Source organism: Sinohyriopsis cumingii, chromosome 1 (genome assembly GCF_028554795.1).
Source record: "Sinohyriopsis cumingii isolate HCF-2022 chromosome 1, ASM2855479v2, whole genome shotgun sequence".
Taxonomy (NCBI): domain Eukaryota; kingdom Metazoa; phylum Mollusca; class Bivalvia; order Unionida; family Unionidae; genus Sinohyriopsis; species Sinohyriopsis cumingii.
Window position 1 is genome coordinate 167,912,863 of NC_142961.1, and position 27,673 is coordinate 167,940,535.

Below are 27,673 nucleotides of genomic sequence, written 5' to 3' on the forward strand. Positions count from 1 at the left end.
CAAAAAGAATGTTCAGAATAGGAAGATACGACCATTTCTTCCTTTTAACTTCTGAGTATTGAAACCTGCTCTGAAATTCTTCAGTGATACCAAGATTTTCAAATTAGCTACTGTAATGGACTCACTGGGTGTCAGATTGGCACTATTTTTATTTAGGACTAAAGAAGACATCATTAACAGTCAACTGGTGAAAAACCCATGTTTATATAGCCATTTCTGACAAGCAGAGATGACAATATTTTCAAGATAGCCACCATAGTGGCTACTTTTAAGTTTAGTTTGCATAATTTTCATTCTGTACCAACTAAACATCGTAAGAACTCTTCTCATGAAAACCACATGTCAAAATGACTTTCCATTTTAGAAGTAATGATAAGAAGATTTTCAAGATGGCCACCATGACCCTCATTGGGCAGTGAATAAGCACCATTTTAATTTAGGACCAGCAAAACAATACAAAAAGTCTACTGCCAAAAAGCCAATGTTGAAAACTTTCCATTATGGAGGAGTAACAATAAGATTTTTAAGATGGCTGCCATGGTGGCCATACTGAATATTGGATTCACACCATTTCCATTTAAGACCAAATATACATTATAAGAAGTCTCTTGGTTGTAAGCACAATGTCGATATGACCAGCCATGTATATGTGCGACAAGTAGCCATAACAAGATTTTCCTTATGACTGTCCATTCAGGATTAGCAATAACAAGATTCATAAGATAGCTGTTACATTCAATGTGCCAGTAGTATCATTTTCATTGAAGACCAACTACACATCATAGTCATTGGTGAAAACTCTATGTCAATATAACTTTTCATTCAAGTGTAGTAGCAATAAAAAAATATTCTCAGGACGGATGCTGTAGTGGCCATATTGGACCTCAGATAAGCACCATTTTCACATAGGATCAACTACATATCATATGAAATATTCCAGTGGAAACCCCACATTGATATGAACATCTATTAAGGATTAACAATAACAAGATTCATATGATGGCCACTGTGGCAGCAACCATTTTATACCAGCAAAATTAGTTTTACTTAGACCCAACAAAAAAAATCATCAGATGTTCTTCAGAGAAAGAAAACTATGTCAATATGACTTTTCATTCAAGAGGAATAGCAATAACAAGATTTTCAATATAGCTGCTGTGGTAGCCATTTAGGACCTTATATTGGTACCATTTTCACAAGGCACAGAGTAAACATCACATGTCTATCAGTGTAAACCCCATGGTGATTTAACCATTCATTCAGGAGCAGTAGTGATAACAATATTTTCAAGATGGCCACATTGGCTGCCATATCAGACATTAGCATCATTTTAATTTAGGATGAACTAGGAATAAGGATCTTTATCTTCTGGTTAAAAACCCCATGTTGATTCAACATTCCTTTCAGGAAGAGTAACAAGATCAAAACTGTCAAGATAGCTGCTGTGATGGTCATATTGGAAGTCCAAGCAGAACCATTCTTATTTAGGACCAACTTGACCATAAGATGAATGTGTGTGAAGCTTGGTGGAAGTCCTGCCCATAGTTTAGGAGAAGTAGCAATATAACAAACTTATGGTAATGGCTGGATCACACAACAGATGGATGATTGATGAAAGACCATCCCATAAGCTCTTCTGGTCCATGACCAGTAGAGCTAAAAATCATGCTGAAAATATCAACAGAATACATGAAAATTGTGTTGTATATTTTTTTGTTGCTCTACCTTTATTTATTCACTTAATTCTTTCTATGTTTGGAAAATGTTCCCTTTTATGCCAAATGGAAGGATAATTCCCACCTTAATTTTCAGTTCTAGAATAGACCCGGAGATATTAAGCTGAATACGATGTACTATGCACTTCTTTTAATTAGCCCGAAATATGACAGATTAATTGTAGCCAATTCTTCCAAGGCTACTTTGATGTACAAAGGGAAGTGGATTAACAAAAAAGTATACAAGATATTTGATACAGAAGAAAACTAAAATTAATTAAGGAGCATTGAAATTCTCAATCATGATGGTAAAATAAATAAAAGTAGTTACTGGTCTACTGAAAAATTTAACTAGCCTAAATTTTATGCCATACACATACCACTCAAAAATGTATCTTGTGTTAGTGCACAATGTTTCAGACTCATCAACCGACAAATCTTGAATAGCAATATTGATTTTTTAAACTTGTGAATTTTCCATTATAACCTGCTATCACATAGTATGAAGACAGTAATTAACAATTAACAGCAATTAACCTCAAGAATGAAACAAAAAATGTAATGGCAGTATTATTATTTAAAGCCTGAAAAGAATTAAGAACCTATCAAATTTGCTACATTCAGAATTAAACCATGTGTCTGTGTATATATATATATATATATATATGGAAAGCTTTTAGTATCTCTTATGTCACTTGCTTAAGCTCAAATAAACAGTAACACAAGAAAGAGTCAAAACAACAAGCTTTGAAAAATATACAATAACTGATTTCCCTGGACAAATTCTATAAAAATGAAAAAGTATGAACTTATGGTTTTATAGAATCAAATCCAAAAATGATGCAAAAATAATCTGAGAATAAAATTTTAGTAGTCCTAATACCAAAATGTTCTACTGATTTCATGTTCAAATTGCGACGAAGAATCCAAGATGGAAGACGATGATGTATGCTACAATCTGTAGTGTTGAAGTCTACAGTTCCTTGTAGAAATAAGAATTATCATTCTGGTTTCTGATAGCTGAATAAATTTTTATATAAAAAATGTTCTTGTTCCAAAATATTACATGAGCACATGTATTTTCCAGAAAAATAACAGAATTAATCCTTTGGAATCCAAGTAATTTGAAATAACTCCAAACCAAGTAATCTGAAATAACTCCAAACAGCACAACATACAACTAACAATTTAACAGCCCAACTTCTACTGAGATTAATTCTCCAAAACATGGGTTATGTTAGCTTTCTAAAACATAAACAAGGGTCACGTGATCATCTTCTAAGTTTATAGAAGCAAATACTTGTTACAGATCATGTTTACCCGGTATGATCCTGACAAAAACCAATCTTTTTCATTCTAAGAAATAAAAAAATTTTTAAAAATTGTTTATATCTTAAAGACAATGACCTTGGAAACAACCAATCATTTTAAAATAAAATAGAACTTGTTTACGTAGGTTCCTTCAAATTCTGAAACAAGGTCAGGATTTAGATCAACACCTGGTGTTTATAAACCAACAGTCAAGGTCAAACTATTTTCTAAAAAAAAGTATCATCTCTATTGAATAAATTTACATTACAATATCATGTAATGAAAACTAAAAGAAATTTAAAACTGACAAACAATTACATTTAAATAAATATATATTAAATCAGATATAGTTAAATCAAATATACATAACAGTATCTCACATTCATGGGAAAAACATACACTGAAATATAAACAACATAAATGGTATATTATCATAAACTGTACATTATACGCTTGCCATGATGAGCTGTTTTGCAGAAACTATTTTTCTTCTTACAGTTCTGGTGACCTTGACCTTTGAATTATTGACCCAAAAATGTATGGGTTCCATTCCTGACCCTAACGAAAGCTGTAAACAAAGTTTGGTTATGGTTTGTAGCATAGGACCTGAGTTAGTTTGTGGAAACTGTTTTCCTCTGAGTCAGTTTGACAATGATCTCTGACCTTTTAACCCCCAAAATCAATTGGTCATCTTCCTTCTCTCAAATGCAAAACATCTAATACATCAAGTCATGACACGTGGCACAGAGCACAGGTACTTTTGTGGAAACAGTTTTTCTTATTTCAGTCACTTTGACCACAACCTGACTTAAAAGTAACTTGCATTTTCCCAATTTCAAATGTGAGTTATCTGCCAATTGTGGTCAAAGTTAGTAACAAAGAACTCAAGATATATTCTTAGAGTTACTATGACATTAACTGTGATTTTTTAACCCCAAAATTGACAGGTGTGTTCTTATCTCAGTTGCAAGCAATCTATAGAGTCTGGTCAAAATATTTGGAACAAATGTCAGGTTATTTTGGAGAAGCAGTTTTCCTTCTTTTATCTGTGTGACCTTGACATTTAATCTTTTGCACCTTAAATCAAAAGGTTTATTTGTTTTTATATTACAAGTTATTAAGTTTGAAAATGGTTGATGGTGGCAAAACCATGGTTATTCTGCAGAAATTAAATTGGGAACACATGGGCAGACAAATGGACAGATCATAACGTTATGCTCCACCTTGTGGCAGGTGTATAAACAGAGGTCAAAGTGTGTCTAAGATTGCCCAGCACTCTGAAATCCACCTATCTGCCCAAAGCAAGAGCAGAGGGTCAAGTAATCTGGATTTAATAGATGCTTTCTGTATAAAAAAATCTCAAAATTCTGCTGATTGTTTAAAACAGTCACTTGAATATTCTATATACTGGGAATCTTCAGTCATATTTTATAGCAGATCAGCATTTATATCAAGTTAAGATGCCTTCAAAATAGGATGTTTTAACTCTGTTCAGCAATTCTAACAAGTCATTTAACCATTTATCCATTTTTAGTATATGTAGCCATGCTGGGCGGCAGATCTGAATCAATTGTGTACATATTAAAGTCCTGTATGTCAGAATTCTTTCTGTCAAATTTAGCCATATTCTCAAGCCTAGGTTTTAAGAAGTCAGTTAGAGGTTTTCCTATTTTTTAGAAATAGTGGCTATAATGGATGTCGGATCTGCTTTATTTGTACAAACATAACATGGTCTTTTTTTCTTTTTTTTTTATATAAAAGTCTGCTGTAAAATTGTCTTAAATTCTGTGGTGTTTAACCTTTCTTCTATTTTAACAGTAGCCATATTGGAAGGTGAATTATTTGTATAAAACTGAATAGTTTTTGTGAATCCATCATTTAATGGTTTTAGCTCACCTGACCAACTAGTTTATGATGAGGCCTTTCATCCCTCCTGCATCATCAGTTATGTGTTTGTCAACAAATGACATTCTCTTCAAAACTGCAAAGCCAAATGTAATCCCACTTTAAAGGGATGCTCCCTAAGAGACATCATATCAAAGTTGTGCTTTTTGATGACTTTCCTTGCAGCCATGTGGATTCCATAGAAACTAGGTGGAAAAGCTAAATTTGGTAAAATTCTTTTGAGTGGTAATTCAATGTTATTCAAAATGTTTTCCAATATTTAGTTACAGCAGCCAGATTAAGAATATATTATGCATTGGTAGTATTAATATTTAAAGTTAGAAAAACAATTTAAAAAAAACAAATAAAATCAGCTACATCAGAATCAAACTACAAGACTTAACTATGCATGTACCTCTGCAAAATCGGTTCAAGAACTAGTATGTGTACCATGTAAATGCATATAGTTGCAGGACAATATTATCTGTAACTTAAGAACATGGCCATTAAAAAAGTTCTTGTTTTTGGCCTATCAAGTTATTATTCAACTTTGAATTTAGCTTTTCTGACATCTATAAAACAGAATTTAATCTAATAACCGAGAACCATGGAAAACATATGTGGGTGCATGAATTCAATCAAAACTTTTATCAGACTAAACACACTTTACAAATGTAATCAATACTGAGCATATAAATTTATTTACTTCATATGAACTGCCATGCAAATAAAAGCAATATTTCTCATATCTTCATGCCAGATTTTCTTATGACCATTCTTAAATAAAAAGTGACACAAAAATATGGATATTTTAACTGAAATAAGAGTCTCTTGAAGGGGCTGATACCCTATTTGGCCAAAAATAATTTTTCAAGGAATTCAAGGTTATGTCCATTTATATTTATTCTATCCTTGTATTGTTTTCAACTGCTGATTTTGAAATCATCTCTGAAATATTATTCTTGAGAAACTCAAAATAGCAAACTTGTTACCAAAAACATTTTCTTGCTTGTCCAAGTTAACATGTCTACAAGATACCTGCAACTGCAGTACACAATTCTTTGGCATGGCCTTTGACAATGAACCCAACATAATGAATAGAAAATTACTGACATCATCTCAGACAACATTTTAGATATGCCCACATGATAAGTAAGTTTGTATTGATCTAGAACTTTATTCAAACAAAAGAAGCTAAGGCATCTTTCAACATACTATTCTCGTTTAGCCACAAACTGCATGTGATAAAAATCCCATTCGTGCTTGTTTGTGTATTCATGCTCACAAGCCAGTACAGCTAAAAACCTTAGTCAAGACTTTGACCTTTAAAACCAGTGTCAAATTGCTTATTATCAACTTTTCATCAGAATGAAAGCCTGGTCAAAATTCACTTGAATATCTACATATCACTGTGTTCATAAGCTCAGTGAAGTAAAAAATGTAAGAAATGGCCTCTGACTTGATGCCAAGGTCAACTGTGTGGTTTTCAAAACTCTTTCACAGAAGTGTGGATAAGCTGGTGGGCAGATGTGTGCCATTTTCATTCCCAACCAATATAATAAAGGCATTTTAGTGAAAACCATGTGTCAAAGCCACCATTCATTCTAGAGGAGTTCTGATGTAAACATCTCTGTGATTGTCACTTTTAGTGTCATGATGGAGGTCATTTTATTCAGAACCAGTTGCAAAAGTGTTTTATGTGGAAAACTGTGCTGATGATCATCTGTTCAAGAGAAGTACCCATATAATAATTTTCCACATGGCTGTCAAGATAGACATTTTGTAGCTTAGATCAGCATCATTAAAACAACAACACAAAAAGAAAAGAATGCTTTTTAATGTTGGTGTAGTCAAACATTTCAGACCTGCCAACCCTACCAAGACTGAGCAAGCCTGTTGATTTGTTTTCTTTAATTTGACCTGTTTTCAGTATCGTGTAACAAAATATCATGTACTGCTATTGTAATGTTGGTACAAATGTATATAAAAAAAATTCAGTATTCGAAACTGCAGTGACAGTATACATTATGTTCCACTGAAAAATCTGTAAAGTACTTAGTCCTTGTTTACCTGTAGTACAGTTGCACAAACTTGAGTTCAAAACACTACACAGCTCAATCGCTTGTTACTATCTCTGAACTTTACATAATTCTTGAATATTTTTTTCTTCACATGACGACAACAATCATATCTGCTACCATGAGACATACTAAAATCAAAACATGATGTCCAATAAATGTAATTGTATCTCTTCCTGCTTTTATTTAAAAGAAAGAATCTAAACAGTCCTTTTCATTCTTCTGTACTGATTATAACAAGTTTTTTTTTTATAAAGGCTTATTTTCATTTTTGTCTTCAACATGTATCATTTGCTGAATGCCAATTTATAAAATTTGAAAATCAACATTTTGATCATGTAGATGCTTTGCATTAAAAAGTATATGCAGTCTAAAGTGTCTGAGGTACTACTGTAAAATTAGTCTTAGGTTCCCTGACTAATTCCACAAAATCTAATATGAAACCTGGATCCAAATCAAACACAGACAAGCCAATTATCCAGATTTTAATGCAACAATCTTATTTTCATAGATTTTGCTTTTATTTCTGCAAGTCCGTATTTTAAGGATCATTTTATAAGACTTAAGCAATACTGTAAGGGTTGACAGGTCTGCCATTTGGGAGAATACACTGTCCAGAGATTTTTCAAATTCTGGAAAGTTGTTAAAAATAACCAAGTACATAAAGCGAGAAGTGTTTTTAGTGAAAACCACGTCAATACAAAAATCCCTTAAGAAGTAGTAGTGATAGCAAGATTTTCAAGATAGCCACTATTGATCAGCACCATATTTAAAGGGAAAAAACAAATGATAAGTATATTAGTAAAAATCCCATTTCTATATAGCTATTACAAAATTTTCAACATGGTAACCATACTGGAGGTCTGATAGCAAATGTTTTCATTTAGGACTGACTAAATATCATAAGATTTATAATATGGCCACCACTGATCAGCACCATTTTTGTATAGATTAACAAGATATCACATGAGGTCTTTTGGTGGGGCCCCAAGTGGCCGAGTGGTCTAAAGCACTCTCCATTATGGATCACTGCCATCTCACCTCTGTTTGCACCGGTTCGAGTCATGGATTCAGCCAATGTGGGTATGTGAGAAAGCTTGCCAGTAGCTTCTCGTAGGTCGGTGGTTCTTTCTGGGGTTTTCCTGGGTTCTTCCTCCACCATTACTACTGGCCGCCATGTATAGCCTATCGTGTGCTGGAAGTGGCGTTAAACCCCACAACAACAACAGCAAGGTCTTTTGGTGAAAGCCACATGGTGGGCATATTGGATATTTAAGAAGTACCATTTTCATTCAGAAAGGTGTGCTTGATAATATTTTATGGCGATCCTCCCAGTATTTTAGAAAACCAAGTAATAAACCACCTGTGCTGACAAATGTCTGACCGACAAATAATTGGCCATCACATAAGCTCTTCTAGTTAATGACCAGCAGAGTATAACTAAACACAGTTATCAGTGCGATTAATTAGATCTCCTGAACCTGCATATAGTTTTCATTAAAGCATTTTAAAAACTGATTCTGTAATAACAAGGATTTCCTTTTATCTTGTTAACATTCTATATTTTCCAATAACAGCATGCATTCTAATATTCCATCCTATGAAATAGATCACTATTTATCAGTATAAACCAAAAACTGAACAATTTCATCATGGGTAAGGAACCAACCCACAACCATACAGCCCTGAAATCCAAAGCAAAATGAATGCTGTTGAACCAACACAGAAATGGCATGTAACATCTACTGTTGCAAAACTACTGGAAAAATTAGCAGCAGCTAAAATCAAAGCAGAAATGCCAGCAGTAATACTTGCCTCTCTCAGAAATTTCTTCTGTGCTCTTCTTACTATCAGAATCTGAAAGTGGGTCTGTGGAAGTCATCAAAAATATAAAAACAAGGTTTATCAACATGGTCTGGACTAGATGCCTAAACTTTTATTGGAGAACAAGGGAAATTGTACAATGACATATCTAATAACTTACCAAGCTTACTGCAGGAAAGGGGGGACAAGCATCTGAACCAACTTTTATATAGCTAATCATTCAATGTACTAATTGATACTCAATGAAACAAAAGGATATAGTCTCGTTCTCCTGATTAATCATTTGACTACTTTAATTTTATATGCAGTAATTCATACTTATCAAAACTGCTATCCTATGGGACCAAGTAAATGGTTTGGTTTTGAGGTTATCTAATTTACTGGCATTCTCATGCAAAATAATATGCAATCAGTTATGTTCCCTTAGTTATATCATAATGTGTATAATGATTCTTGCCTACTACATTTTATTAATAGATATACAAGTATAATGATCTTGTTTTTATTGGTATTTATACTCACTACATCCTGACACTAACTGTATTTCAACACATGCATTTGTACATTTCTGTACATTTACATGATCTGATAAAATTTTAATAGTAAATATGAGAGAACATTATTACAAAATTGTATGACAGTATGGAGGACGATTAACGCCATAATTATATGCGTGTATTTTCTAATGTTCCTTGATGCAATATTGTAAATGGCTGTTTGCAAGTGCTACTTTCATAATTCCATCCATGTATATTGTATTCTTCATTGATGCAAACTGTATGTGGCAGTTTGCAAGTGATACTTTCCTTCTGCATTACTGTAAATGGCTGCTTGCAAGTGCTACATTCATAATTCTAGTCATTAATTTTCTAGTCAACATTCATGCAAGCTATAAATGGCTGCTTGCAAATGCTTCAATCTACTTTCCTTCTGCGTCATTTTATCTTGCAGTTTGCCATCTACAGAATTCATTCCACAGTTTGTCCTATGGCAAATGCTATGCCAGTTATTACAAGTTTTACATATTCTGTTTATAAACTTGCCATATTACAATTCCATCATTCCAACTGCTGTTTTCATACAGATCTGGCCTTGAAAATACTAAGTTTTATCAGCATCATCTTTGTTTATCCAACTTGTGTTGTCATCTGTTGTTATAATGGCATACTAGAGATTAGCATGCATTATGACAACAGACAGTGCTCTAAATTTCTAAAGTTTTTCCTTTACCAGAAATAATTAATGCTCCCCATGGAGCTTTACGGCATTTATTTTGAGTAGATAAACATCTCTTTCAGTCCCTTTTTTTAGAAAATTGTACATTAGCAATGAAGTTTTAATCGTTCTCAAAACCACATGCTTTCTAACTTCTAAGTGTTTTATAGCACCTTACGAAAACAAAAATGCATACACTACAGCAGGGTTGTCCACCTTCTTCAACCCCAGTTCTGACGCACTTAAGTATTTACTTTCGCTGTTTAAGAAATATACTTCTTATTGATATCTCTCATTACTTTGGAAACAGTAGTTATTTTAACAAAGTAAGGATCAGAAATGACAATATATATTCCCTCGTACTCTCATTAATGAGCTTTCATCAGACCAAAGTATTGCATGTCACCCATTTTGATGCGACTCACAGACATCTATATTTTCCTGTGATACTACTGTACATAAGCTCCGGATAAAAAAATATATTTCAGAGCAACACCAATAGGAAATAAAGAAGTTGATAGGTAAAATTACATTTAAAAAATTAAGCATTCCAAAAGGTTTTCTTATTCTTATCACAATCTTCATTTAGGAACTTATTTGTCACAAACGCCGAAATAATTAAATTGTGGAAAATCATGTTCGTATCATGATAAAAACATTTACTTGTGATTAGAAGTATTATATTTAGTGTACGATTGTTTTCCAATACTTAATTTGCATTGTTAATGTATAGGACCTCAACCTGTGAATGTATAAAAAAAAACAGCTTTAAAACTGGCTTGCATATGATTCCTTTAAAACATTTTATTTATTGTAATTTATTGTAATTCTTATGATTATCAAACCAATTAAAAATAATAAATCAGTTCAAAAATGTTATAAATATAAATATAGCACCTTAGGTTCTAATTATTTTGTCACATTAAAGATTTAAAGAATTTTTAAAGACTTTTTGAAAAATGAATGTAGTGATGCATGATTCTGACTTATTAAGTGTGCTGCTCTTTGCAATATAAAAGTAGTTTAGTGAATTATCTATGATCAAAGAAAGAGAGAGAGAGAATGCACCAAAACTGCATGTTTCATTAAGGTATTGTAATTGTATAAATTTATCCTGGGTCGATGAGCATGTTTTGGGATAGTCTTAGGGTCTTTCCTTCAGCATGTATCAACAAGAGAAAAAACAACTTATCTTACTCAATAATTATACAGGGTAGAATTTTACTGATCATTGTCTTTTTATTTGGTTTCATTTGATTTAACTGCCTACATGTATCCTGGGTAGCTGTGGGTGTTTTGGGACAGTTTTTTGCTGTTTTAGGGTGGTCATGGGGTCTGTCATTTGGTGATAAATACCAACATAGGGACAAAAAAACTCTCCTGATCTTACTCTATAATTATACAATGCAGGATTTTACTGATCACTGTCTATTTTAAGGTTTGATTCAATATAACTATATACATGTATGCTGGGTAAGTGAGAGTGTTTTTGGACAGTCTTGTGCTAGCCCCTTGACTTTCAGGGTGATAGGCAGACAAATTAAACTGTTTAATGTCTAATTCATGCACGAATTGTTGGAAATAATCAAACATAAAATTGCTGGACAGATTAGGTGAAGCAAACAAGTGTTAAAAAACATTGCCTAAACTTTTAGAACAGTTTTTTGCTTTAATATTCTTCAAAGGAATAGCCTATGGAAATCTTGAGCATGCACACATTATGGTTGTTGTTGTTGTTGTAGGGTTTAACGCCATTTTTCAGCACACGATAGGCTATACATGGCGGCCAGTATTAATGGTGGAGGAAGAACCCGGGAAAACCCCGGAAAGAACCACCGACCCACGAGAAGCTACTGGCAAGCTTTCTCACATACCCACATTGGCTGAATCCGAGACTCGAACCTACGCAGACAGAGGTGAGATGGCAGTGATCCGTAACGGACAGCGCTTTAGACCACTCGGCCACTCGGGGCCCCTCACACATTATGGTCAACAAGTACTGACTTGGTATTAGGTAAGAAACCAACAGTCAACCATTTGTTTGCAAAATGGCTTGTCAAATGGTCAAATGCAGCTGTGCCTTAGATATCTTCTGATTGGGATTTCCTACCATTTGACAAGTGTGACAAGATCTATGGTACTTATTAACATCACTTTTAATTTTTGGCAAATAAAAATGATTCAGGATCTTGTGATAAGTCTTACTGACACCAAAATGACCAGCTTAATGAGTTTTATGGGCAAGACTATAAATTTCCTGTCTATATGACTTAGAAACAGCAATTTGTCACTAAAAATGTCAAAGGTAATGGCAAAATCCTTGATTTAAGCTCAAAACCAGTTGATTGTCACTGACAATTATTTAGGTGTAAAGTATTGGGCATACATGATTAGAAAATAAAAAACATCATTGTAAAACTTTTGGAGATGTCAGTACATTAGCCATGGTCAGCGAGACATGTAATAATTAAAATTGACTGGTGGGTTTAAGGAAATATTATCACTAGACCAGAGTGGTTTTAACAGCCCTGGATTCAGGCATAATTGATTTTTAATTATAATCAGTGATAATGGTCAGAGAGATAGACAAGGCAAGGTGAATTTGGGGGTTTAAATACCAGAAAATCAACAGTGTTCAGACAATGCAGTGACAATTTTGTACCATTTGAAATAAGTGTCCTAAAATTAAATTTTCCAGAAATCAATTAATAAGCATGTAGTAGAGAGAATTATTCTAACTTGGATGGGCATGTTTTAATAATAGTAGTTAGAAAAATTTAATCCTAATTGGCTAAGCTAAATAAGGTATGTGTGCTTCCCAGATGAAACTCAATGTTTTAAGTATTTCCATTCAAAACATTAGTCAGACTTAGTTTGCAAGAGCCAAAGTCTAAGCTCCTGGAGAACAGTATTTTCTCATTATAAATGGTCCAAGGGACAGGTGTCTAGAAGTTAAGGGACACAGAACCTAACGGTAAACAGAGCTTCTGCTATAATAAAAGCAAGTGAAACTTGAAAAGCACAAGTTACTGGCATTATGTTCGGTCATATGAGTCTATAATTATTTATTTGAATTTATTTGTTTTAAATTCATTCATCAATTTTCCTTTGATGAGTTTGGATGTTAATTGTTTTTATTCATTTGTCCTGAATGTTTTATGACTTGTTTATTCTAAGAATTTCAAACATTCTTTTCTTGCCAAGAATTTTTTGACATAATTGTGTGAATTTATTTCTCAAATGTTACGAATCATGTATGCTAAGAAATGATGGATTGTAGCAAGAAAATATTATAGTTAAGACATGAAGTGAATCCCTTTGATTCCTTTGGAATCCCTTTGATTCCTTTGAATAATAATATGCGAGTTCTTTTAACTGAGAAATCAAGTGTCTCCTGGCTGACACATTAAGCCAATCAAAGATTTGTTGTTCACAGCAGGGCATATGGTATATTGTGTCCAGATTATGTTGGTACAGTAAGGGAGAGACATTAATCTTCTTGTACTACGATTTGTGTATCAGCTGTTAGGCTGCAAACTGACCCATATTAGCCTCAGTTTCTGTTGAAATACAATACGAAAATATCTGATGTAATGAGATAGTTGATCATGTTCGATACCAGAAGAAGAAAAAAAAGACAAATATTTATGCTATCTGTTATTTATTTTTAAAGGGAAATAGCCCCATATTTACACCCATACAGTATAGAAAGGGATGAGACAACCAAATTATGGTTGATGATTGAAAGGAGGATGGGGAGAGAGAAAACAGGAAAAGGAGTACATTGACTTTAACATGTCACCAACACTGAATTTGGAAGGACTGACTAGCAACTAAGTTATGCAGGCATGCTGGGCAATGGAGTTCAATCACTCACTTGATTTCATGATAAAATTTGTCTTATCAGTAAAAACAAAATGGCTCTTTGTATTTTTCATTGACTTGGTAATTATTTCTAAGAAAGTGTATCATTCAAATGTTAAGTTCAATTTCATTTTGTTTGTACAATTCATTAAATAGTTATATTTTTCATACAGGGGAACATGTTGTTCTGTTCTATATCTCTGCTCAGATCTCCATTTATTCCAACTATAAATTTCATATTTTATTTATTATTTACTTGATCCGGGCAATAAAACCATGGCTGATCATCCTCAAGATAAGAATAACCAAACTACTACACAACAATCATCACTGTCAACTTCTCATACTTTCTGATGGTTCAAAATTACTTTAGTAACAACTTTGCTATGCAATAAGTTCTGAATAATCTAATTTATATTGGCTGCTACAGTATTTATCAAACATTACATGTTGTGGGCTACATGAGATTCCATAAATCAAACGTCCTAGCATCTCGACTGCTTGCTTTTATATATGTTGGTGAAACACTGGTGTTATCAACAGCAAATCAGGTCACAAATAATACAACTTCAGTTTGATGAAACTAACCCAATAAATGTCCAACAAGAATCATATCTAATATACATGTTTTAGGACTCACTGAAACCAAATTAAATGCTAACCACAATGATAATCTATTTTACTGTCAAGGCTACAATAAACCATTACACAGGGACAGAGAGACAGCAGGGGAAGGTTTTGTATAATCCGATCTGACTTGGAGTCACAAGAAATTGAGAGTATTTGGGTGGAAATTCTCAAAATAATGCAAAGTCATTCCTAGTTGGTCTCATTTACAGGCCACCTTCCTCCAAAGCAATTTGAAATGATAACTTTTTGAAATAAATGGAAAATGCTCTTGCACAAGAGAAAGCAACATATATATGGGGTGATGAAAATAAGGATGTACTCAGTACTAAAAAAGGAACAACTGGATGGAATTTATTAAATCATTAGGTCTAGTCCAGCTGATAAATGAACCCACAAGGGTAACAGAAATATCAAGCACTCTTATTGATCACGTTTATACCAACCTACCAGACAACATGACTTATGTTAATATACCAAATGTTGGCCTTAGTGAACACTATCCTACTTTTTTGACAAGAAAGATTAAATGCAAGAGAAACAGGAAAAATACACACAAAACTCTCACTTACAGATCATTCAAAATTTTTAATGAAGAACAATTTCTCTATGACCAATATGTGTGTGATCTGGATTTTTAACGTAGCTTTAAAAAAAAATCAGTCATATCACTATAATGTATGCAGTGCGGCAGTTTATAGTGATGTCTAGCACTGGTCATCATGCCAACGACATGTAGCATGATGTTCCCACCCAGTCACATTATCCTGACACCAGACTGACCAGTCCTAACACTAACCTCTTAATGTTGAGTGCCTAGCGAGGCAGCTGTTAGTACCATTTTTATAAGTCTTTGGTATGACTCGGCAGGGGGTTTGAACCTGCAACCTTCCACATCTGAGGCGGACGCTCTAACCACTCGGCCGACGGAGCGGTAGGTGGCCTATATATAGTTCCATGGAATATAATCAAAATTTTGATGAAATAGATGAAGCACTGAAAGTGTGGACTTAATTATTTATGGATGTAGTCTCTAAACATGCACCAGTGAAAATACATCAAGTAGGAAATCCAATCTACCTGGCTTACTACTGAAATACTCGATAGCATGAAAACATGAGACCAATTCAAGGCAATGGGAAACCATGCACAATAGAAAATATGGAAAAATAAAATAACAAGTATGATTAAAAAAGCTATAAAAAAACTTATTATCAATAAATACTTGAAAGCAAAGAGAGCAACACAAACTCTATTTTGAAAGATTTCAATTAACTCATTGTGGGAACACAAAGATCAGACAGATAAAATTCACTCACTTCTGGTAAATGACACCATGGCATAGTCACTGATGATATTGAGACTGCAAATGTCTTCAATGATTTTTTCACTACCATTACCACAAAGATAAAGGAACCAGTGATAGAAAACAACTTTGATAACTAAAAAAGTTCTGTGGCAGCAAAATCCCTAAGGAAGTTTGTTTCTCTATACCACCAGTAAAAAAAACTTTGTTAAAAAATGTCTCAGTGAACTTGATACTAAGAAAGCTACAGGACTTGATCAGATTGGTCCATGACTCATTAAAACTTCTGCCTCAGCTATTTCATATAACATAACATTCATAATCAATTTAAATACATGTATTGTAACCTCAGCTGTCCCCAAAATATGGAAAACTGCAAAAGTAATGCCTATTCACAAATCTGATGACGCTGATAACTAAAAGCCAATCTCAATACAATGTACTACCAAACTTGTCAAAATTGGTTGAAAACATGTAAATGACTCGTTCATATCATATTTAACCAAACACTTGCTGTTACACCCTAATCAATCAGGCTTTAGATAGAATCATTCACGTATGATTGGCAATGATCTTGCTAACTGATAGATGGCTTCAAGTACTTGATCATGGTAGAATAATAGTATCTGTTTTTGTAGATTTCAGGAAAGCTTTTGACATGATGGATCACAAAATCCTTTTGAGGAAACTGAAAATTTACCAGTGTGATGAAAGCACAATTAGATAGTTTACTTCATACATAAATGAAAGAACACAACATGTTCATATAAATAATGTTCTGTCTGATCCGGGAACAATTAGATATAGAGTACCACAAGACTCAATTCTAGGTCCATTACTATTTACTTTTTCTAAGGGACTCAATTTCATCTTCAGATCTCTATGCAGATGACACAACATTGTCAAACATCCAAAACACAATGCATGAACTGGAAATTTCCTAACAGGATGCCCTACACAAACTGGACAACTGGTTTACATGCAACAGCATAGTGGTAAATGCTGGTAAAACTAAAAAATTACTTATCTCACAGCAAAAAAGAACAAATCTTGATAGTGATGAACTGTGTCTGACATGGAAAGATACAAATTTGCAAATGGTATGTCATGATCAAATACTTTGTGTTTTGGTAGAAAACAAGCTATCATGAACTGAACATATCCAACATATCAGTAAAAAATGTAATTCAAGTTTATGGCTTCTCAGTAGGATAAGACATTTTCTCTCTGAAAGGCCCAGAAAACTATTATGTAAAAGTTACATACAACCTTATTTAGACTACTGTAATAAAGTATGAGGTAATTAAAATGATAAAAACATAGCAAAGCTAGCACATCTTCAAAAAAGAACATCTGGACTAACATCAATTCAGAATGAAAGCAAGGAAAATTTAGCTGATAAGTTAAAAATATTACCTATTAAAGACTGAATCCGGTTGAGAAAAGCCAAATAAATGTACTTGATATTCAATAACAGTGCTGCTGAATATTTTAGAATCACTATTCCATTATAGGCTAACATGTAGTACTCCCCACCTGCAATCCATGTCTGACAAACAGTATAAAATTCCCAAACCAAATAAGGAATTATTCCACAAAAAAATTCCAATACTCAGGAACTTTGCTCTGGAATAGTATTCCAGTTAAGATAAGACATACCCACTCTAATTCATTCTTCCAAACCCAATATATCCAGTGGCTTCAGAGATGCAGTTAAAATAAATAAATTCCTTTGTATGAAGATCTCAAGGTATTATGAGGGCCTCAAGGCAGATTAGTTCTTCAACTAATTGTGTTACCCTCTTTAAACAAAGTAATTACTATTACTATTATTATTATTATTATTATTATTAATATTATCACAGACACTTCCATGGTCTGCTGTAGGATCTCATCATCCAGCTGGGTATTAATATTTAACTAATTGCATTTTTATTTCTCTCTACATGCTGGGTTGATTGGTTGGCTTATATTTTTTACCAGCAACATGTACAATTTAAACTGTCAATAACATCATCTCTCATTCAAATTTGATTGAAGTTTACATCACTACAAATTATAAACATTTACAAAACTTTCTTTAAAAATACTACAGTAAATTTATCAAGTGTAGTTCTCTTTGATTCTAAATAAGTGTTCAGTTAGTTTCTTATTCAGTACAAAATTTGCTAGATACATTAAACTGAAATAACAGTGCTTACACATACTGCAGGTCTATAATTGTTGATGTCTTTTTTCGCTGTTCAATGGGTGCTAACAAAATGAAATCAATTTCTTTTAATTTTGGTCGTTTTGAAACCCATCTTTTTATCTGGACTATAGTTATGGCATTATTCTGTATTTCATGTGCATTCTTTACACTTGATCAACCAATCTGGTATCAGATGCTGAGACAGTCCCCACTGTCAGTGTCATTAATTTGAAATCAGTCATTCCCAATGATCTCTAAATTCATAGTACCTGCATTGGTACCAGCCTGTTATCTCCTTCAATGACTTATACCTAGTCAGCATGAAAAAGTGATAATTCTTTAAATCTTGGGGAAAAAAATCACTATCAAAGCAAGAAGAAATCTTGAGCAATGAGACACATGCTATATAATGCAAGTGATAAATCAAGCCTCTTCACAACTTTGCAGACTTGCCTTATTGTTTGGGAACAGAGCACAAGCTAGAAAATGCCAAATTTTATATATCTATGTGCCTTTTGTGGTGTGTCAATGTCTACATCTGCCTGCTTTAAGTTTTTGAATTCTATAGTTATAAAATGTAGACTGGTGAAAATAGATTATATTGATTTTTTTTAAGAACCAAACTGGGATGATTTTAAAGAAACAACTATCCTAATTGGTTGGCAGAGCATTTGCCAATTTTTGTTTTAAAGATATTAATAATCACATGATAGTCACATGGGTATCCAAATGGCTCTTAAGAATTTTCCAGTTACTGTACATAGCCTCGCCTAACATATGTTGGCTCATTTATTAAGCCTTGATTTTGAATCCATGTACTATCGAGTAGTACACATATATAAAGACACACTTTAGAAAAAAAGGCAAGTGTTCATGAAATATGGTTTATAGTCATTGTATCAATTTGCAAAGAAAAACGGTAGCAGATTTTGCTTCATAAAATCAATTCTATATCCAACTGAAGTGAGTATCAACATATAGCTGGAAAGAGAAGTCATTAATGATTTTCTCTAGTCCTTCAGTATATCTCTGGCTCAATTTTGAGCACACAGTAATGGGATCATGGCCTGCACATTCATCTCCAGGATTAAATATAATGAAAACTAATTCACAAAATAACTTTACATTACTACTGATACAAAAGTTAAGTAAAGTATGACTCATGAAAGCAGTCTGCTGTAATCCAACTTAAAAGTTCATTTTCTAAAGGTCATTCTTTACCTACTGTGCAATTGCCTTTTCATTTATAGTCTCAAAGGGAAAAAAAGCTGAAAAATTTTGTCTTCCCAAGATATGAAAACAACTGGCCTGGCTAGCAGTGTGGTTTAACATAATTCTTTTATGTTACCACATTAAAAATTTCTAGGTTACTAAGTCAATACATGTTCATGCTACCAATATTTTTTAAGTACAATGGGCAAAGCTTACTGTACAGAGTGTTTTTAGATGTACTTAAAATAGGCCAAATGGTTTTTTTTTGTGCATCAATGCCACACTATATTTCCATTTAAGACTGATTTTCAAGTTCAATTAGGAAAACTTTAAATTCTCCAGTTTAAATCTGTCAATTCTGCAAATATCTCACCAATGTAAAAAGCTGATATTTGGTTTACATGTCAAGCCTACTCCTAGCTATAATACAAACCCATGGTTAATTTGAGGTGTGAACAGAAATAAGAATGGTGTTACAGGGTGTTCAATTTGGTTATCATTATCTGGATGATGATAAATCTTGGTTTTATAGCACAGATCAAGTAAATAATAAAAATATATTAATGGATGGAATAAACAGATATCTGAGCAGAGATATAGAATAGAGAAACAAGTGCCCTCGTATGTAGAATATAACAATGTAATCAATTATGCTAAACAAAAATATATTGACATGACACTTGAAGGATAGTCGTCTAATGGCTAATGATTGCCAAACACAAAGTGCAATTCGCCATTCTGTTCACACCGATATGATAAATTTCATCATAAAATTGAGAAAGCAATCGATTTCAATTGTCCAGCATGCTGACAAAACCTGGTTGCTTGTCAGTCATTCCAAATTCAATGCTTTTGACAGGTAAAGTCAATCTATTCCCCTTTCTCTTTTCTCTCTCTATTTAGACTCTTTGGGGTCATCGACCGTAATTTGGTTGTCCTCTCTCTGCCCTATCTGGATATTGTATATATGGTGCTATTTCCCTTTTAAAATAAATAAATAGGTAAACAAAAATAACATTATCCCCTTTCTCATTATGTCAGATATCATCATATCACAATTCAACAGAAACTAAAGTCAAAATGGGTCAGTTTGCATCCTGAAATCTGACACACAAGAATAGTACAAGAAGATTAATGTCTCTCCCTAACAGGCTATTTAGCATCCCTAACTGAATTATGACATAATCTAGACATCTTAATGAACCGTTATGCCTGCTGTGGACTATAAATCACTAACTGGACTAAATGTTGATCCCCAGGTACTCAATTTCTCAGTTAAAAGAAATCACATCCTAACTATACAAATGAATCACTGAAATTCACTTCTCATCTTAACTACATTATTTGCTAACTAAAATCCATTGTGTGAAATACTATCACCTAGGAAAAACTCATTCTCAGAATATATGATTCATATCATTTAAGACAAATAAATTCACACAACTGTCTCAAGAAATTTTTATCAAGGAAATAATATAAAAAATTATTAGAATAAACAAGTCAAACAACATTCAAGACAAATGAATGCAACCAAGTATTTCCCAAACTCATATCAAATAAAAATTGATGTATGATTTAAAACAAATTCAACAAATAATTACAAACTCATATCAAAGAACAAACTGCATGAGACTGAGACAAATACTCTGTGCTTTTCAAGACTTGCTCGCTTCAACTGAAGCAGAATCTCTCTGTACCTTTAAGGTTCTGTGTCCTCAAATTTCTAGACACCCATCACTTGGAACTATTTATTTAACAAGAAAGGATACTCACTATTTTTCCTCAGTCAAAACTTTCCCCTTCTGCAGAAGAACTTGGACTGATTAATCTTGCAATCAAGAATACTTAAAACAATGAATTTCTTTGGGGAAACACACATCCCTTATGCAGCTTAGTCAATCAGGATTAAATTTATCTGACCACCAAAAATTAGCATATGTCTATCCAGGTTTGAGTAGCTCCTCATATTTCTGCACTTTCTTAATCAACCGACTTCTGGAAAGTCTCATCTCATGACACTTATTTCACCTGGTATAAAAATTGTCTCTGCATCATTATCTGATACTTAGATCCCAAAGTCAAACTGCCTTGTCCATTTGTTTGACTAATATCAAACAGACCCTAAAAAAAATCATTTATGCCCCAAACAGAGACATTAAAACCAATGCAGTCTAACGATTTAACATGGTTCCTAGACCCACTTGTCAAACTATTATGTGTCAATCTACCATGACAAATGTGCTGTGAGAACATCAACAAAATTTTGCACCATTACAAATGGATGTACTGATATGCACATTAATGCCAAAGTGCCAACATGTGCAAAGTTTGGTATCTGTAGATCATGGAAAAACTCAGTTATTGTATGGATACTATGTCTTTCTTCGATCACAGTTACCTTGACCTTCCAGATTTTGAGTCTGAAACTGTAGATTATGGCCAACCTGACTTAAGCTTATTTTGTGGAAACAAAATTGATTACAAATAAACAGATGTATGAAGAACATATTAACATAATATGCTCCGCCTTATTGCAGGTATACAAAAACCTTACTTGTAAAGTGTTGAGGTATTCAAAATTCAAACCAAGAGGTCCTAGTGACAAGACATTGCTACTTTAGCTAAAGTTAATAAGCAACCATATTAACATAGTGTACAAAAAACACAACAAACAGTACTTCATTACTGCCTGATTGGTTCTCTCTCTCTCTCTCTCTGAAAAATGGTTTAGGGGAATGGCCTTTAAAACTTGAGAAGAAAAAAAAACACAAAAGATTTCTGAATATCTTTGAAAATATAAAAACCCAATAAATGTTGTTCTTCAATACTTCTGCTCTGCTACAAATAATGCAAACCATGAAACAGAAACTAAACAAGAAACTTCATAAAAAAGAATACTTAATGAACAAAATAAATTTCAAACTGCTTCACAGAACAAATGAGCATTACACAAATTTAAATTATAGAATAAAATAAGCTTTACCTGGCACAACATAAACAAGTTTTGCTACAACAGAAAAGTAGTCATGCTAAAGGTTGATTGTTATGTTATGTTATTTTGCGGTTTAATGGCATTTTTCAGCACATGATAGGCTATGCATGGCAGCCAGTATTAATGGTGGAGGAAGAACCCTGGAAAACCCCGGGAAGAACCACCGACCCATGAGAAGCTACAGGCAAGCTTTCTCACATACCCAAATTAGCCAAATCCTTGACTCGAACCCATGCAGACAGAGGTGAGATGGCAGTGATCCGTAATGGAGAGCGCTTTAGACCACTCGGCCACTCGGGGCCCCCTAAAAGGTTGAAACAAATAATATCAACTGAAACAAATTTGTGAAGTCAACAACAGCCCTAGATCTGACTGTCTTCATTAACTTATCTACACCATGGCAGATCAATCTAATAATTCAGCACTTTGCACTAGCGACATCCTCTGGATTTCCCTTAGTGTGTAATGGAAAATAACCAATAAAGTGCAAGACTGGTGCAGTGTACATCAACCAAAATGGTGGAGGCAAATGACTTCAAAATGATAAGTTTTAAGTTTAACACTGAAAGCCTCATGACTACGTGTCAGAAAGAAGCCATTGCAGGTGTTTTGGAGGGAAAGGATGTATTTGTGCAGGCATGGACCAGCAGAAGAAAACAACTTATTTATAAGTCCATTCCAGTTGTGTGCTCCCCTTGCTTCAATCACTGAGGAACAGTGTTCAAATTTGAACAACTTGATTTTGATTAGATGCAGTGCTTGCCATTGCATCCGATGAAATTTACAGACCCAAAGCACCGAAATATGAAACATAAGCACAATCATAGCTTTAGTGCTAAAGATAAATGGTAAAAATCCTTCAAATACAATGTCCAATATAAACTGCACTCTCTAACACCTTACCAACAGGAACAGCATCGTGGGATGCAGGGAAGGAGTATGCATCAGATCTCATCTACATCCTGAGACCACAATGGGGAGCTTTTCCAATGAAAATGTGTTACTGTATTTCATGTAATTTTTTGTACATGAAAAAATAATTATTAATTTCAGTGTATGAAAAATTATATGTAAAATAAATAATTACCATTTGGTGGTACTGACCATGTATGAAAAATAAAGGAATTGTACCTGAACAATTTCTATGGAACACATGCTACTCGACAAGCTACCGGTTCAAACTTACAAAGTAAATGTATATTTTCTGTCTCATTCTGCTCTCAACTCAAGAATCTAATTACAATAAAAATAAAAGTACTCAGAAATATTTTTGTTGTTATTAATGAGAGAGAAAGAGAGGATGATGTCTCAGTGTGCAAGCTTGTCTACATTTAGAGCATATGCAGCTGTTATGCTGTGTAATGTAGGCAAAATGAATAAGATGGTTTGAAAATGTACTAGTTATGGGTATTATTTATTGGTAAATTGTATACACGGATATGAGTTCACATGTCAAGAAATTAAGAGCAATTTGTATTTTCACAGCAACAATAATCTCGTTATCAAACTGCAGTAAAAAAATTAATAACTTGAAATCATGTTTTCGTTCATGCACTTAAAAGACAGTATATGTACATATACAAATTGATTTAACGGAGTCCATAAGACTAATTGACCAATGGTCTGTGGTCTTCACTTTAGCATTTTTTTATATGTATTTTTTGTTGGATAAGAAAACATCAAAGGGCCTCCGAACTCATTTTAACATGCACATGTTTTGTTACGATAACAGACTTAATAAGGAGAACTAATTAACAATAATATTTAAAGGTATGGTCTGTGAAGTCCTTTGTCAATCTGTTAATAAACAACAGTAGATATTGTAATGACAATAAGCCACCCGCAGGATTTTCTGGGTTGGTGGGAGGGTCAGGATTTGTTATGGGGCGGGGGAACAGTCAGTTGTGGCCAGGAGGGTTATGCAGTCTGAAACTAAAGCTGATATATACTAAGCATTTTTAACTAAATCTTGTGACATATTTCCAGCTTCATTTGCATAATTAAACTTGTTGTATATATATACATATTTGCAGTATAACCTATGCTGCGGGCGCCCAAGCTTATGCATCAATCATTATATTTTCTCATCAACAATTAATTATTAATTTTTGTAAAATCAAAATGGCAATATGGTATTTTCGATATTTTTTGCAAACCTAAATGTTCTTAGTAGAAATTTTATGTCCAAAAAGTGATATGTATGAAAAATTATGATACTTTATAAATAATTATTATTTTGATAACTGGATTATGTACAAAAAATTAAATGAAGTACGGTATTTCCGAATGCAAAAGAATGCTTTGAAAGTCTTAAAAACAAAATCATCTTCACTCACATGTAAAGTGTACCAAATTGTTAATAGTGCAGACCTAGATCTGCTGTCCCATAATATACTGGCAGATCTGGGTTTATGTTTGTTTGTTCTACATATGACTGAAAGTGAACAGTATTGATACTAATTTGTTATGTTATGGTCGATTGGGGCCAATGTACTGTTCACATCAATAAATGTGATTATATTAAAAATGACATTATAAAATATCCATAAAAATCATGCCTCTCATCATGAAATCAAAGAAACAAAACAGTTTTATAATTATTAACATTAATTTCACTGGTTAATCATAATCAAAATATGGTGAAAGAGGAGGTAGGACAAATATTAAGGTATTAAATTATCAGAGAAAATTATCACTATCTGAGATGAATGAAAATGGTCATCAACATGCAATTAAAGGTATACTTGTTAAAACACAAATTTCTGGCTAAATATTCATGGTAAAAACTGAAAATCACTGATCATCATATCTGAAACAGCTGCTTGCTCTACATGGGAAAAAATCAGTGTATGTTGTACAGTTATGGAAAATGAGGAGGAAGATTATGACAAAATAGATAAAAGGTTACAGAAGAGAAAGAGAAGGAAGGAAAGAAGGAAATATTTACCTGATCCTTTCTGCTCAAGGAAAGGTTCCCCAAGATTAAGGTAAAACACCTCCCTCTTCTCATACTCCTCATCATCAACAATGTGAATCTTGATGATCTGTCTGCAAGAAAAGATTTAAGCAGACATGTAAGGAGATAACAACAATAAGAACAAAATCGAAGAATGAAGATTTTGATTTTTAAAAAAATATAGTGGAGGCTTCAGCAACAAAACCTCAGATGTTCTTACAAACTTCAAAATGTAACAACATATTTACTCTTTACATGTGTATATTGAGGCTCCAATCTGCAACAAGATTAACCTAGATAATGTGATGTCCATGCATATCAGGGTGTCAACTTGGATGACTTCAAACTGTAAGATCAGCAAAAACCCTGGCAGATAATCAGGGTACAATGCTATTCTTTTGCTGACAATACATTATATGGTACAAAAGGAAATACTGTCTATAGACCCTGAATGGATGTATGCCTAAAGATATTAAAAATCCTTTGTTAGAATGCACCCCTAGCTATAAAGAACAGTTTGTACTGACTCTAACATTATTGTTTCTGACATTAGCAACCACAATGATTTTATTTGTTCAACTTTCTTGTTTCACTGATTACATACTTTATGCACTGTCAATCTACAACCAATTATAACAAGTAAATATCAAGAACATTCAGACTATAATTTGCTATTACATTTCATATAGCTCTTTACAGGTTGACCATTTATTTGGGCAGGGGAGGAGGTATACAAAATTTCCTGTCCTCAAATATATGTAATTTGATGAATAGCAGACCGCAATTCGTAAGCCAAACTAGCCTGCACTACCAAAAATCAGACTAAGGCTAGTTAGCTTTCATGTAAATGCCCAGTTCTGGTACTTGTATGTAATAAAGAACAAAGAATCTTTTTTATTTGAGACTGCTTTTTAAGTATTCTTTGTGCCATGTTAGTACGACAATACTGGAATTGTTACCCCTTTAATGTTCACACAGTACATGGGTAAAACCCAATAAAAAAATTGACAAAAAAGTACTTAAACCATAAAATACAAAAAAACTGGTTCTCAATAAAATATTGCTTAATATTATTGATTTATATTTAATATTATTGAAATATTTAAATGATTGCTTGATATTATTGAATATGGATGTAAAGGAGGCATTAACAGGGGTCTGTACGTTTGCTTCTTTGCCAAATACTTTATTTTAAAACTATACTGGAAATGACAAATGTTCTTTATGTATTTATGTACTTTTATCTTCATATTTTCACGGCTATATAACACACACACTACTGAGTTTTTATCTTTAGAAGAATTAAAAAAAATTGTCTTCCACACCCCTTGAGGTAGCCTATAGTCAAACTATAATCTATTTAAAAAAATATATATTTATCTGTAAAGATAAAATATGGACATTAATAAGAAAGAAAATATTATTGGTCCAGCACTTTTAATGAACATCTGAAAAATGTGAAATATGTTTTAGAAGTAATGGATTTGGAGAACACAGGAAATTAAGAGACTATAGGTATTGTACTCTGTAGACCTTTGTGTCTATTTTTAAACCAGTGCGGGAATGCTGCATTACACTGACTACACAGAGTTGTCTGTGAAATGAGAGGATGTACACGTTAATAAAGAACATATACAATGCTGTTGGGCATTTCTGTGTATGCAAGATTTTCATCTCCAATATCGAAGCAAAAGGCATACTGAATTACTTAGAGAATTAATCTATACCCAAAAGTGACTCTTATCAACTGTTCTATATTGGAAAGGCTGCATTAAGCCTAAGGCATATGGTGTATACAGCTACAGGTCCAATATTTCTTTTTTTTAATATTTCACTGTACAGAACCTAACACATTCTCACTTCCATTCTATCATATTTATCCACTTACCGACATCACAACATTCCTAGTACAGCTTTGTTATAATATGACTCTGTATCCACATACTCCTCATTTCCTCTTTTAATATCACTGGCAAACACAATCCCTGACTACTTCTTGATCAGTCTAATTTAATGCTGGTCAATAATATTTGCTCTTGGTAATGAAGAGGTTAATCAAACATGACCAGTCAGGCCAAAATCTTTTGGTAAACAATCTGAACTTATTTTAGGATGTATAGTTCTGATTCCCCATAAACATAACCACTCTAAAATGAGCTGATACCTTAAGGACTTGTTTTATCTCCAAACCCACTAGGAATGGCAGCTATCAGCCAAGCCAGTGCATTTTTTTTTACTGTGATCCCAAATGGCACCAACAGGATCTCAAGACCCTCAGGTTTATATGATTCAATATGTTTTTAAAAAAAATTATGATGACCCTTTGCAACCCTACAGAGGTACACACACTTAAGCTGACCAACATCCACTGCATGCCATCAGGGACTAGCAATCATTTTAATTGTGTTCTGTAAGTTAAAAATACAGAAGCAGGGTCTTTTCTGGAACTGAAAATTGAGATGGAATCTCAACTCTCCATCTGAAAACAAGCCTAAAAT

The 27,673-nt window shown here is 33.3% G+C and overlaps 1 protein-coding gene across 2 annotated transcripts in view; it reads right to left on the reverse strand.

Moving 5' to 3' along the window:
* LOC149808343 (sodium/calcium exchanger 1-like) overlaps window positions 1–27,673 on the reverse strand; it is a 131,697-nt gene that overhangs the window by 43,571 nt on the left and 60,453 nt on the right. Inside the window, exons 2-3 of one of the 2 annotated variants that reach the window (XM_089975916.1) lie at window positions 25,167–25,267; window positions 8,804–8,845 (exon numbers count right to left, since the gene is read on the reverse strand). In XM_089975916.1, the coding sequence (XP_089832042.1) occupies window positions 8,804–8,845; window positions 25,167–25,267 (143 nt within the window). The remainder of the gene's footprint in view (window positions 1–8,803; window positions 8,846–25,166; window positions 25,268–27,673) is intronic. The other variant, XM_089975922.1, reaches the window with a different exon arrangement.